Raw genomic sequence first — 14,114 nt, 5'->3', positions numbered from 1 at the left:
CCCCCCCAGCCCCCATCTGAGTCCTGTGGTGGGGGGAACCTCCCTTCCGATTGAACTTCCGCACTCCCAGCCCCCAACGCTCAGGGAAGCCACGGCTGATTCCTCCCGGTGGCTCAGTGGCTAACACTGAATCTTAAGGCGCTTAAAGGTCTCCGGATTGAGACCCGGAGCCGCAGGAGGGAGGGAGCTACCGTCACTGGCTCAGCTCCTGCAGTTCGAAAGCAGGGACGTGCAGGGAGATAAATACAGGCACCGCATCTAATCGTGCAGGAAGGGAACTGCGTTCCGTGTTTCAACGCAGGCTCTACGATGCATGCGTGATGGCATGTTGGCCACGGAAACATCTCTGGACAATGCTAAGAAACGGGGATGAGCACCACTGCCTAAAATCGGTCACAACTGGCCGGGTAAAACCCGCAGTGAGACCTTTATTTCACTTTCTTTTGGCTCAGCCCGGGACAAAATGCAACCCTAAGAAATCCAGGTGGATTTCACGCTTCGGAAATCAAGTTCCCCTTGTGCTCCGAGAGCCAAATGCCCATCGCTCCACTTTGTTCGGGGTACCTGAAAGAGGCAAGGAGATCAAAAAGCAGAATCTGCCCCCCCCCCCGGTCCTTCTTTCGGGGCTCTGCGTTCCCTCCTCCTGCCCAGGACCAGGACAGAAGGGGGGGGGCTTGGAGGGGGGGGTTCCCACCTGTTTCCGAAGGTGGTGCTGAGCTCATCCAGGACGTTGTTCAGCTTCACCTGCAGCTCCTTCAGGGAGTCGCTGGCCTCGGGGTCCAGCTGCCAAGAGAGGAAGGCTGAGCAGGGGAACAGGGGCCCGGACTCCCTGCGTCCTGGACGTCGCTGTGGGGCAGGAGGACCCGCTCACTGCCAGGAACAGGCCGGCGTGGCATTGGGGCCAGCACACTGGTGCTAAGAGTGGTGAGGCGGGAGAACCCTCCCCATGCTGCCCTGCCGCCCTGGGCCACTGCTTGGAGAAGGAGCGCAGGCCAGCCTGGGGTGTGTGTGTAAAGGGTTCAGTGCGTCTCAACTCTGCTCTGAAAAGAGCAACCCCCCCTCCCTAGCTCTCAGCCCCCCTTCCCCCATCCTCACAGGGGTCCCCTGCCTTTCAGAGTAGGGCTGGCCAAGGCTCCCTCTAACACCCCCCCATCTGGCGCCCCAGAAAGGAGCTGGATCTTCGGTATCGCTCAGCTGACAGGGCCCCTCCCACCCGATCTGGAACGAGCCTTGGCGGTGGGGGCTTGCAAGGCACCAGAGCCAGGACTGGATTCTCCCACTTCTGCATAATGTCAGTTGTTGACGTGGGCTGCAAGAGACCCCCGGGGCCTTGCGGTGTGAGGGCAGCCTGGGCCTTGTTTGCCTGGCCCCACAAGCAGCCGGGCAGGGCAAGGGAACCCCTGCCCACTCTGAGGCCATGCTGGGTCTCCTTTGTACACCTTGGATGCAGCGATGCTGCTGGGCGGCCCTGGAGGAGACCACGCTGCCCAGGGGCCAGCAGGCACAGCGGCGCCCCTCCCAGGACAAGGACACCCTCTTGCTGACTGTGGGCATTACTGAGTGCCAAGACCAGGGAGAGCCCAGCTCCTGGGGCCGTCTCGGAGCCAGGCATCGCCTGCACCCAGCTCCCCCAGATCCTGCAGGAAGCAGGGAAGAGCAGCGGGGCTGAACTCTGCAGCTAAGGGACACTCACACCAGGCTGGGACCCCCACGAGGGAAGGATCCCACTCCCACAAGCCCCCCACAGATCGAGGCGAGAGCTGCCCCCTGGCAGCGCATGACCTGATTCACCCTGGGAACAGACAGAGGGCACCCCTTAAAATGTCCCTTGAAAGTTGGGAAAGAAGAGGAGGAGGAGGAGCGGGGGGGGGGGAGGCCTCCTTGTCCCCCCTCCCCCTCTGTCTCGTGACATCTTCTGAAGGAGGCCTCCTTGGCTGCCAATAGAGAAGGAAGCCTCCCCCTCCCCCCCCCGGCTGACCTTGGCCACCCCAGAAGGCCCCCTCCCCCGCCCTCTGGTCCAGCCCCAGACTGACCTCTTTGGCCCCCATGGCCTCAAACATCTTCTCCAGCTGCACCCTCAGCTGCTGGACGTTGTTCATCAGGATGCAGGGCTGAGGGAGGGAGGGAGGGCAACAGGCCATCAGTTCAGCCAACGGCCGCCCCCCAGGGCCCCCCCGGAGCAAGAAGCCCCATTGCTACACAAGGTCTGGAGGGGCAGGCCTTCTCCTTCTCTGGCCCCAGGGATGATGGCGGGGGGAGGGGGAAGCTCTCCGTGGTTCCTGATCCATTGCAGCCCCCACCCAGAGGAGCCCCCCAGTCTCCCAGCAGACGCCTCCCGAGGCAGCCCCTCGGCCCATGGGGCTAAGAGCATCTCTCCCCAGGACTTCCTGCATCGGAGGCAGCCCAGCTGTTCCCAGCACGTCACGATGGTGAGTTCCAAACCAAACCACCCCTTTCCTTGAGCCTCTTGAGCCCCAGATCCCCCTCCAGTGGCCGCTTCTGGTTCCGGTGTTTTGGGAACGGGAGAAGAGCTCCTCCTTGCTCACTTGCCCCGTGTTGGCTTCCAGTCCTTCCTCATTGGCCTCCTTCCTAGGCCAGAGCCCCCCCCAACCCCCCCAGCCCTCCTCCGGGCGCAGCTGCTGTGGCCCCGGGACCCCCCACGGCTGCCTTGGGGCTCTCCGGGTGGAGAAGGGCTGACTTTGCCCTGGCCACCTCCCTCCCCGCCCCGGCTGCTGCTTGCCATGCAGCTCGTGCCAAGACAGGCCCTTTGCCAGAGGGGTGGGGCCTGGGCCGGGTCAGGCCAGGGACTCACCACCTTCTCCTTGGAGCAGAAGCTCTGGAAGTTCTTGGAGACAATCTCTGCGTACTGCACCAGCACCTTCCCAATGGTCTGCAAGGAGAGCAGAGACCTCAATTCAACCTTCTGGGGAGGGGCAGCGGGGGGGCGGCGCCCTGGCCTGGAGGGAGGCGTGTTGGCCAAGACCAAAGTGGGGGGGGGGGAGAGGTACCTTGGAAAAGCGTCGCATGTAGCGAGCCAGAATGGTCGGATCGGGGCATTCCAGCTTCTTGATGATCTCAAAACTCTGATTGAGTTGGGTGAAGATATCGACCACCGAGCAGGAGAAGAGGGCGTGCTCCGACGTCTGCTGGAACTGATCCCCCCAGAGAGGAAGAGAGAGGGAGAGTTTTCACTCTAGCTCAAGGTGCTGTGAGAATTGGTCCCTGAGCTCCAGCCAGAGCGAGGCCTGAATGCCACAAAGTGTCCTGGCAGGAGAGGCGGCCGGAGAGCTGCTGGAGGACGTGGAGGGAGGAGCCTGGACTGCTCACTGAAAGGGGTCACTCCTTCTCCCCCCTTTTCACCCATGGCTTTAAGGTAGCGATGGAGAACGTTTTTCTGCTCGGGTGCCAAAAGGGCGCGCACGCAATAGCCGCATGAGCGGGTCCACCCCCATAATGCAATGCCCTCCCCACTGGCACATGTGCGCCCCACCCCTCTGTGCACGCACACAGGCCTTACTGAGCCCCTTGGGGTGTTTTTCGCTATCCATAAGCTCCGGCCGGAGGCTTTCCTGAACCCTGGGGAGGACAAAAAGGGCTTCCCCCTCCAGAAGGTCGAAAATCAGCAGGCTGGAGCTGACCTAGGCAACGGCCCGTGTGCCCTCAGATATGGCTCCACGTGCCCCCTGTGCCATGCGTGCCATAGGTTCATCATCCCGGCCCTAAGGCGACCCAGGCTCTCCTGGGCAAAGTGGGAGCAGAGGGTGATGGGGAGGGCACGGAGTCCCTCAGCTCTGCCCCACGTTGGGCCTTGCTTGAGGCGAGTCCCGCGGAGGGCCTGGGGCAGAGCTTGGCTGGGGGATCTGGGAAGAGTTGGAGTCCTGAGGAGGTGGGCAGTGGGAGGCCCAGGCCCTCCCTGGTTGGCTCAGGCCTAGGATGAGATTCCGGGGGTGGCGAGGGGGGTCCCCCAGGCCCTCCTTTGAGGGAGCCCTCCGGGAGGCTCTGCAAGGACGCGACCGTTCTCCGCATCGCCATATTCAGGGAAGGCTGTTGAGCAGGGCTCCCAGGAGGCGAATTATCTGGAGCCTCCAGGACCAGGGGCCAGATTAAAATGGCACTGATGACCTCTGAGGAGAGTGGGAGGAGCCCACCTTTCAGCAGCCTTCCATGCCAACAGTTATGGGGCTGGCCCCATGGTTGTCACCCCCCTTGGGAGGGTTTGGGGGACTGGGGGCAGAGCAGTAGGCTGGCTCTCCTCTTTCTTGGTTTGGTTTGGTTTATTAGCATTTGTAGGCCGCCCTTTTCCCTGAGGGGACTCAGGGCGGCTCACAGAAAACCAGGGAGGGGGGAATACAACATTAAGACAACAACATATAATAAAATAGTAAACAACATACATTCATCATTCGGGAGGGGTAACTATCCTTGTCCCCAGGCCTGACGGGCGAGCCAGTTCTTCAAGGCTATGCGGAAGGCTCGGACGGTGGAGAGGGTACGAATCTCCACGGGGAGCTCGTTCCAAAGGGTCGGGGCTACTGCTGAGAAGGCCCTCCTCCTTGTAGTTGCCAGCCGACATTGGCTGGCCGATGGAATACGGAGGAGGCCTAATCTATGGGATCTTATCGGTCGCAGGGATGTAATTGGCAGAAGGCGGTCTCTCAAGTATCCAGATCCACTGCCATGTAGGGCTTTATGGGTGATTAATAGCACCTTGAAGCGCATCCGGAGATCGACAGGTAGCCAGCGCAGCTCGCGGAGGATGGGTGTTATGCGGGTGAATCGGGGTGCACCCGCGATCACTCGCGCGGCCGCGTTCTGCACTAGCTGAAGTCGCCGGATGTTCCTCAAGGGCAGCCCCATGTAGAGCACATTGCAGTATTCCAGCCTAGAGGCCACAAGGGCCCGAGTGACTGTTGTGAGGGCCTCCCGGTTCAGGTAGGGTCGCAACTGGCGCACCAGGCGTACCTGGGCGAATGCCCCCCTGGTCACAGCCGTTAAATGGTGGTCGAATGACAGCTGTGGATCCAGGAGGACTCCCAAGTTGCGGACCCTCTCTGAGGGGTGTAAAATTTGACCCCCCAGCCTGAGAGTTGGAATATTGGCCAAATCTTTGGGAGGAAAACACAACAGCCACTCGGTCTTTTCTGGGTTGAGCACAAGCTTGTTAACCCTCATCCAGTCCATAACGGCTTCAAGACCCCGGCCCATCACGTCAACCGCTTCATTGATTTGGCACGGGGCGGACAGATACAGTTGAGTATCGTCCGCGTATTGATGGTATCTAATCCCGTGCCTGCGGATGATCTCTCCCAGCGGTTTCATGTAGATGTTGAATAGTAGGGGGGATAAGACCGAACCCTGCGGCACCCCATAATTTAGGGGCCTTGGGGACGATCTCTCCCCTCCCACTAACACCGACTGCGACCTGTCCGAGAGGTAGGAGGAGAACCACCGTAGCACGGTGCCTCCCACTCCCACCTCCCGCAGTCGTCGCAGAAGGATACCATGGTCGATGGTATCGAAAGCCGCTGAGAGGTCAAGGAGGACCAGGATGGAGGGATGTCCTTCATCTCTGGCTCTCCAAAGATCATCCATCAATGCGACCAAAGCGGTTTCTGTGCTGTAACCGGGTCTGAAGCCTGACTGGAAGGGGTCCAGAGTTGGTTCCAGTTTACTATCCTTCTACGCTGCCTGTCTCCACGTCTCGAGCGGCTCTGAGCAGCATACAGTTGAGAGGGGAGAGGCCTCGCCCGCAGCCCCTGCTCAGGGCCCTCCCCACACCTGTTCAACATCTGGGCAAAGCTCCCTGGTGAGGGAGGCCCCAGGCTGGGAAATCCAGGTCACCTGGGACTCCACACAGGCAGAGAGAGCCTGAAAGAAGCATCCTTTCCTAAGGGATCCCCCCCTTTCCTGCCCCCGCCCCTATTCTCCTCAAGATAATTCTGACCCCCCCTTCCCTCCCTCTTCATTGCCAGCTGCTGCCACCCTCTGAGGGCCAGTTCAGCAGAGCCATTCAAGGCAAGGAGGCTTCTCCTTCAGCACAAGACGGGGGACAACCAGAGGCCACCGCCCTGGCCCATCTGCTTCCTAGGCCAGGCTGACACACCCGAAACCCCCTCCCACAGGCCAAGCCTTCCAGGCCGGGAAAGGGCTGGGGTGGGGGGGAGCATGACCTTCTCCACTTCAGCAGCCACAGCCCGTCCTGCCTGGGGCCGAGCAGTGCTCCCCCCCAGGGACTGCAGGGCCCAAGGAGGGTCCCCTTCTCCCAGGCATCCGGGACCCCCACCTACCCCGTCCTTCTTGTCTCGCTCCAGAGCGCCGTGCAAGAATTCCATCGAGACGTCTTCGTTCTCATCCAGCCACTGCACCACAAAGGGCTCAAACCACCTGCCAAGGGGAGGGGAGGGAGGAGGGGGACACCCGTGTGAGCTCTTCCCCGCTCTGCCATCTCAGGAAACCCCTCCCATGCCATGCCCCCCCCAACTGACAGCCACCCCAGCTGCTTCTCCGGGGATCCCCCCCCCCCCCCGGTCCTCCTCTTTCCCAGAAGGCACCCCAAGCCTTCTCAGCTTCCTCTCCTGCCCTGCCAGGTAGCCCCAAGATCTTGGGGGCTCCCTTTCTGGCCTTCCATGCTTGAAGCCGGCCTGAAGTGACCCCCCCCCCAACAAGAACAGCCAAGGGAAGCCACACGTGGGGGAGACATGACTTCAGGGGTGAAACCCTCCTGGTTCGGCTGAAGGGAAGGGAGGATTGTCCCCGGCTCTGTGCACTGGTAGCTCCCGAGGATCCTGAGCTTCAGCCGTGTCGGAAGCCTTCTCCCCTCTTTTTAGGGTGGAAAAAGTCACATGACTCCATAGCCCCACCCGCTCAGTCACATGACTCCCACCAAGCCACGCCCACAGAACCGGTAGGAAAAAAACGCTCGATTTCCCCGTTGCCTGACTCCCACTTCAGCCCTCCTTCTCTTGGCTGCTGGCAGCAGGGAAATAAATGGCCTTTGGGGAAAAGGAGGGACGGGGTTCTTTACAGCTCCTGGGGTGAAGCACGGTTAGTCTTTCGGTTACGACCCCTTGAAGTTACGACAGACCCAACTCAGATTCAAAGCTATGACGTCCATCCCCCCCCCCCCCCCGGACAGCCACATGACCATATTTTGGCCACCAGCAACAGCCCCACGTTTACGGACACCTGCAAGGACCCACAGCAGCGATTCACGATGTTTTTACTTCAAAAGAAGCGGTAACATTGGGCATATTTACGCAGTCATCGTCACTATTTACGTGGTCACTGACTGAAACTGTGGGCTCAACAACAGTCATAAGTCAAGGGCTGCTGGAAACTAGGCAAACCCCTCCCCCCTCGGTTCTGTCCACTGACCCTCAGCCAAGGGAGGAAGCGGCCAAGTGGCAGGTTGGGAGGGGGCAGCAATGGCTGGGCAGCAGCCACTAGTGGGAGGAGCATGTAGCTCCCTGGGGCAGAGGGAGAACCTCCCCCATCCCCACAAATAAGGCCAGGGGGGGCCTTCTAATGGAGAAACCTGAGGTCCAGAGCACCAACGTTCCTACGCCTCCCCCGGAAGCTCTTGAAGAGGCTACGCAGGGTCAGAACTCGAATCGGGAGTGGGGGCAAGATTCCCCCCCCCCCCAGATTGTGGGAGGACGAAAATAAAGCCACCCTTCCTCTCAAAGCGGAGGGGGACCAGAGAGCAGGGCAATCTGCCTCTGCTCCCCACTGGAATCTCCCCATGGAGAGGCACCCCCACACGGCCTCAGTTAGGCAGGGAGCTTCAGACAGGGAAAGGGACACATTTTGGGAGAAATCGGTACGGACAGCTCCCTCCCGCTGTCTTTACTAAGGGCCGATATAGGGTTAGACCCAAGATATCTTGCTTAGGGATAGTCGCAGCAGCCCCCCCCCCCCAATGCTCCCCCATCTCTGCTCAGGGTCAGGAAGGTCCAAGCCCTAGTGGGGCCCCTCCTTGCTGCTTCCCCCCTCAGGGAGCTGCTTCTCCCTCCCTGCCCCCAAAGGGCCGCTGGGAGGGCGGAGAGAGGAGAGCAGCCCCCACCTCTCCTGCTCCCCCCACTCCAGGATGGGCGCAGAGCCACCGCAGAGCCGCCTCTTGGGAAGAGCCACCCAGACGAAGGAAGGAGCCGACCCAGCAGCAGGCAGCTCTCGACCGCACGGGCTGCAGCGGCAGGCAGTGTTTGTCCTGGCGGTGCTAATTATGGGCTGCTTAAACGTGCCGAAGTGACGGAGAAGGAGGTGCCAGACGCGGCTGCTACTCGGGAGCCTGAAATAACCCTCCTCTCCCGCGTCTCTAGGAAGGGAGAAGCACTGCTGGGGCCCAAAGCCCAGGGAGGCAGGGCAGCTTGGAAGGGGCAGAGGGGAGCAGCTGCAGGTGGACCACCTGGATGGGAAAAGCCCCCCCCCCCCAAAAAAAAAAACAGGGCAGGGCCAGGAGGCGCTGGAAGGGAGACAGGGCCCTGCTCCCCCACTCCTGGCCTCTGCCCGCCTGCTCAGACCTGGATGTTGGACAAAAGGGGCTTTTAAAGCCCCCGCCTCATCTTTTTTACTGGCTGGAGCCCCCCAGACAAATGGATCCTTCGACTGTGATGGGCTTTGGCTGCCATTCGGAGGGGCAGAAGCAGCAAGGAAATCCCGGTGTTTGCGGCAGCTGATGAAGCTGAGCGCCGTCTGTGCCTCAGCTTCTGACAGGCGCCCTGCGAAAGGCGGAGGGCGGGCGGGATGGGGGGGGGCGCAGGAGGGGCCCTGGGACACATCTAGGGCCCAGTCTTCATGCGAGGGCCATGAGCGTGGCTGGCCCTGCCTAGTGCTGGGAGCCCTTTCGGTCTGCAGGAGGGAGCCTGGCCAGCAGCCCAGCCGAGGCAAAGCAGGTCAGCGAGAGGATCAAACGCCTGGCCTCGAGTCCTGGGCCCTGCAAGGCCCTCCTGACGGCACAAGGGTGGGTGAGCGGCGCAGGGCCCAGGCCAGGGCTGTCCTGAAGGCGACTGAAGTAACCTTCGCACTCAGATGGATGGAGGTGACCCCACGCAGCTCCCGAGGAGACCCAGCCCAGGGGAGGAACAAGCTGCCCGTTCACCAGGAGCCTTAATGCCAATGGCCGGCACCAAGTCCCGCCTTTTCAGCCAGCCACCCAAAGGGCCTCCCAGAAGCCTTTCCGGCTGGGCAACAGGCGACCCACCTGCCCCTTCTCCAGCTCCCCCCTCTGGCCTGAGCCCAGTTCTCCTCCTGCCAAGGGAGGCCCACAAAAACAGCCCTGGCACCCCCCCAACTCCCCTGAAGGGGCTCCAGACCCAGGCAAGGGACGGCCTGCCCCCTCCCTCCCTCCCTCCCTCCCTCGGAAGAATCCCAGGAGGGACGGAGGAGAGCCGGGGAGGGAGGGACTCACGCTGGGTACTCGGGCACGGTGCCCTGGAAGGCTGGCAGGCTGCAGAGGTACTCGTTGTAAAGCCACTTCACCTTGAAGTGTAGGTTCATGTAGTCAGCGCTCCTGCACAGCCGGTGCTTCTCGTGCTCTGGAGGGGAGGGGGGGGCAGAGAGTGAACAGGTGTCAGGTGGGCAACGGGAAATGCCAAGCAGAAGGTCCCACGCAGGACCCAAAGCTCGGAATTCCCTGCCACCCCCTCCACCCCCCGTTTTTGCAGCCTGGCAGGTCCCAGATGAGGCCTGGGGTGTTTCTGGGGGAGTGTGGGGCAATCCCCACCTGTCTGGCAGCACCACTTCCAGCCCCCCTCCCCTCCAGCCCCAGGGGAGGCAGCCATCGGAAGCGGCTTACCCCATGACGGGCAGAACCTGAAACTGAAATCGGCTCCCCCTCCCCAATTCCGGGGGGCCTCGACTTACAACCGTCCGTCTAGTGATGGTTCAAAGTTACAACAGCACTTGGAAAAAAGTGGCTGCTTTCCACGTTTGCAACGGCTGCAGCTCCCGGGGTCATATGATGCCCCTACCGGTGACTGAGAACTACCTGCACGTGTGTATGGGAGGGGGGACATACATAAGGGAGCCTCCTTAGAAGAATCCCTGGGTCTCTCCTGGATTTTGGAGCCTGAGATATGAGCAGCAACTGAGAGGGGGAGGGGAGGGGGGGGCTGATCCTCAAGTTGTCCCACAGGGGCTTTTTCAGGAGGCCACTGGATTTCCTTGTTTTCTGTTGAAGACATTTTGCTTCTCATCCCAGAAGCTTCTTCAGCTCTGACTGGATGGAGGGGAAGGGAAGGATTGATGCTCCTTGCAGACAGCTGGCCATTTGCCTCCTTTGAGAGGGTCCTTGAGGCCACCTGGAGGTTCCTCTGTGTCCTCAGGGTCACCTGAGTGGTTCAAATGGGGGTGGAGCCTTCTTGGGACTGCTGAAAGGACCCTGGTGTAGACGGGAGATGGATGGTGGGGGGGGGGGCTGTTCAGGTTGGCCATAAAGGGCCTCTTCGAGCCTCCTCTCAACCCAGCTGTGCTCTCCATCCAAAGGGTGGCCCTGGCCCTCGAAATGCAGATGTTGCAGGGCACACGAATACTGTTGTTATCAGTGCGAATGCCGTGGTCGTAAGAACAAACACCATGGCCGTTAAGCAGCCCAGTTATGGCACAGTTTTGTTGAAAACTGCGAGTGTGTGCTCTTTTGTGGCAAATCCGTTGTAAAAGGCGGGCACATGACTGCGGGAGAGGGAAAATGGGGGTAAATGGGGCTGGGCTGTTGAGCGCCTGGAGTTCAGCCACAAAGGGGGGGGGCAGCTGTAGGCATCTGGGTAAGTCCCCCTTTTCAGGTAGGTTGTAACTCTGAATGGTCAGTAGAGACCGGTCGTAAGTCGAGGCCTACCCGCATGGACGCCATTCCTACGTTCCCTTCCACAAAATTCTCCTTCTGGTTACCTGAACAGCCTTAAGACACCCTTAACACACACACCCCTGACCATCACTGGGGAAAAGCCCTGGCACCCCCCCCAACTCTCTCCCACAAAACGTGGCCTTGCCGTCAGTGGTCGAGAGGAGGACTCACCTTCCATGGCGTATTTCATGTCCTGAGCGAAGAGGTTCCACATGACTTCTGCACTTATCTTGCCCACCGCCAGTTCTTGGGGAAACCTGCATCCGGAGTGGGAGGAGGCGTTCAAGAGATGCTCCGCGGCCGATGGGGGACGTCCCTGCTGTGTCCCTGCCCGGGAGGGGCTCCTTGCCCGGAGACTTCCCAGCCAGAGGCCCTCCAGCTTCTCCCAGGGTCTCCCCACGGGGGCTTCCTGGTCCCATACAGGCTGCGCCAAGCCTTCCCCGCCAGCGCTGCTGCCTGCACCCCCCGCCCTCGAGCAAACGAACGCAGGCAGCTCCCAGCTCTGGGGCCTTGGCATGCAGGCGGGGAGGGGGGCACCGGACGAGGAACCGCTCTCACCCCTCTGCTGGGCGCTAAGCGGAAGCCGCCATCTCAACTACACAGTTACTCTTCCACAGATGGACAGACAGACACAGACGGACAACAGACAGGTCCTGCGGAAGGACACCACGGACAGACGGACAGCAGAGCTCCGGCCGGCTGTTTGTGTGCCGAGGAGAGCGTCCCTTACTGGTTGAGGACGGGGGCGTAGGAGTTCTTGTCCTCCTCCGCGATGGAGACGATGAGCGTGATGAGTTTGGGCCAGAAGTCCAGGTTCTTCACGCTGGGGCCCTGCTCCTCGGGGGGCAACTCCTGTGCTTTGTTCTGGGGGAGACCAAGGGCCCTCAGACAAGGGTACCCCCTCGCCCCCCCCATACACACGCTGCCCCCCCTCTCCAGTGAAGTCTGTGAGGGGATCTGCTAATCCCGTTTGGGCAGAAGAGGGGTGCACTCCCCCCCCCCACGGATGCTCTGCTGCTGGAGGAAGCAGCCCCCCCTCCCATTTCCCCCCCCTTTTACTCAGGAGAATCCCTTCTTGGCTAGATTTTCCTTCTGCTTTTTCAGGTTCACCCTTACTATGCTAGGATTAGTGAGAATAGCCGTAGCCCTTAGACTTACCGTATTTTTCGGAGTATAAGACAAACCTTTTTTCCTCTAAAAAGAGGCTGAAAATCTGGGTGCTTCTTTTGTTTTTCAATTTTTTTTTTATTTTTAAAACCAACAAAAACAAAACAACACGGGGAGGAGCCGAAGTTACGACGAATAATAACTAACTAATTGATAATGATAATAATGTATGCAATGTGTAGTGTTATGATAAGTAATAACTGGATATGAATATTGAATGGCACCCATGAAAGGAAGATTAGAAACCCTTTTGGATTATATATAAAGGTTAATAATAATAATAATAATGGCACAAACCAGCAGTGATAATTCCAGTGGTAATTGGCACACTGGGCGCTATTCCAAAAGCACTGGAATTACATTTAAAACAGTTAAAAATTGACAAAATCACCGTCAGTCAAATGCAAAAAGCCGCACTGCTTGGATCTGCACGCATATTATGAAAATACGTTATGACATCCTAGGCCCCTGGGTGGGGCCCGACTAGTAACCAATGCCAAATCCAGCGAAACAACTGGCCGCTGTGATACAATTGTAGTATAATAATAATAATAATAAAATAATTAAGTTAGATTCAGTTAAGTCTTGATTACTAGGGGGGAAAATGATATGATGAAGGATATAGTTAAATAAAGGAAGGATAATTATAATAATGTATATATATGCATGGGTACAATATAAAGAAATGAGATGTAAATTGTAAACAATGATTTGGAAAGAAGGATAGAAAACTTTGTTATTAAATATTATGGATGTTTAGCTAGAATAGGACATAAGGATTCAGTGTCATTGGAAGATTTTAGAAATAGCAAATGAAATGCCAGTAGGTGGTTATGATTTAAATCTTGATATATTTTATGATGAAGGAGGTTTAAACAATTGTAGTCAAATGAAAATGGAGGTATGATGATGGTAATATGTATAAATATCTGAGTTAAAATACTTGAGTTAATATGAATTATGCTTGATGACTGTGGAAGAGATGCACGAAAGCCTTTTGAAACCAACTGATACACTTTCTACAGTATGTAAAGGAGGAAGATTTTATGTGTTGTGTTTCTTTTGAAAAAAATAAATAAAAAAAAACACAAAAAAGAACAACACATACAAAAACTTTCCTCAATTTCGTCAAGCATGTCGTTTGGGTGCTTCTTATACATCGAATAAAGCATTGTTTTGCCTCCCAAAGCCCCGTCCCTTAGAAATGAGCAAAAAATGGGCCTTTTTTTGCCCCCCAGCAGCACTCTCTCTATTTTTCTCTCTCTATCCCTCTACCTACCTACCTATCTACACTCTCTCTCATTACCTACCTACCTACTGTATTTCTCTCTCTCTTTATCCCTTTATCTACCTACCTACCTGTCTACTCTCTCTCTCTCTCTCCCTACCTATCTACTATATTTCTCTCTCTTTCTTCCTCTCTATCCCTCTATCTACCTACCTACTTTTTTAAAAAAATGCCTCTTCAAAACCTGGGTGTGTCTTATACTCCAGTGCGTCTTATACTCTGAAAAATACAGTATATTCCACTTCACAGTGCTTTACGGCCCTCTCTAAGCAGTTTACAGTCTCTGACCCCCAACAATCTGGGTCCCCCTTTGACCCACCTTGGAAGGATGGGGGGATGGGAGGCCAACCTTGAGCCGGTCAGAATCGAACTGCTGGCAGTGGGAATGCAGAGTTTCTCTTGCCATCCTGCTCTCTGACCACAGAACCACCGGGCCTCAGCAGCTCCCTCCTTCTCAAGGGGCCTCTTGCCTACCTCAGGGACTCAGGCGGGCAGGTGGGGGGGTGTTAGACCCTCAGGACAGCCTGGCTCACCCATCTTCCCCAAAACACGCACACAAACACCCCCCCCCCCTACGTACCTGGTCCACCTGATACTCCCGGCTGTACAACTCGTGGCAGTTGTTGAAGATGTACTCATAGGTGGAGTTGAGGCAGGCCCTGACGCAGCCCTTGACCACCTGGCTGGCACGAGGCGGGCTCTGCAGCTCCTGGACCTGGGCAGACGGATGGGGGAGCCGGGGGTGAGGAGAGCCCCTTTCAGGGGGGGCTGCGTTCCCATCTCCATCCTGACCTCTCTTCTCTGGGCAGCCCTGCTGCT

The 14,114-nt window shown here is 58.0% G+C and overlaps 1 protein-coding gene across 5 annotated transcripts in view; it reads right to left on the bottom strand.

Moving 5' to 3' along the window:
• LOC116505807 (protein unc-13 homolog B-like) overlaps positions 1-14,114 on the bottom strand; it is a 158,164-nt gene that overhangs the window by 9,353 nt on the left and 134,697 nt on the right. For all 5 annotated transcript variants that reach the window (XM_032213211.1, XM_032213212.1, XM_032213213.1 and 2 more), the window contains 9 exons: positions 13,876-14,010; positions 11,571-11,704; positions 11,012-11,097; positions 9,407-9,533; positions 6,288-6,384; positions 3,009-3,152; positions 2,813-2,890; positions 2,034-2,111; positions 695-783 (listed from right to left, as the gene is read on the bottom strand). In XM_032213211.1, coding sequence (XP_032069102.1) covers positions 695-783; positions 2,034-2,111; positions 2,813-2,890; positions 3,009-3,152; positions 6,288-6,384; positions 9,407-9,533; positions 11,012-11,097; positions 11,571-11,704; positions 13,876-14,010 — 968 coding nt within the window. The remainder of the gene's footprint in view (positions 1-694; positions 784-2,033; positions 2,112-2,812; positions 2,891-3,008; positions 3,153-6,287; positions 6,385-9,406; positions 9,534-11,011; positions 11,098-11,570; positions 11,705-13,875; positions 14,011-14,114) is intronic.

This window comes from Thamnophis elegans, chromosome 3 (genome assembly GCF_009769535.1).
Source record: "Thamnophis elegans isolate rThaEle1 chromosome 3, rThaEle1.pri, whole genome shotgun sequence".
NCBI lineage: Eukaryota > Metazoa > Chordata > Lepidosauria > Squamata > Colubridae > Thamnophis > Thamnophis elegans.
The sequence above is the reverse complement of the archived record's forward strand: the minus strand, read 5'-3'. Positions and strand labels throughout refer to the sequence as shown.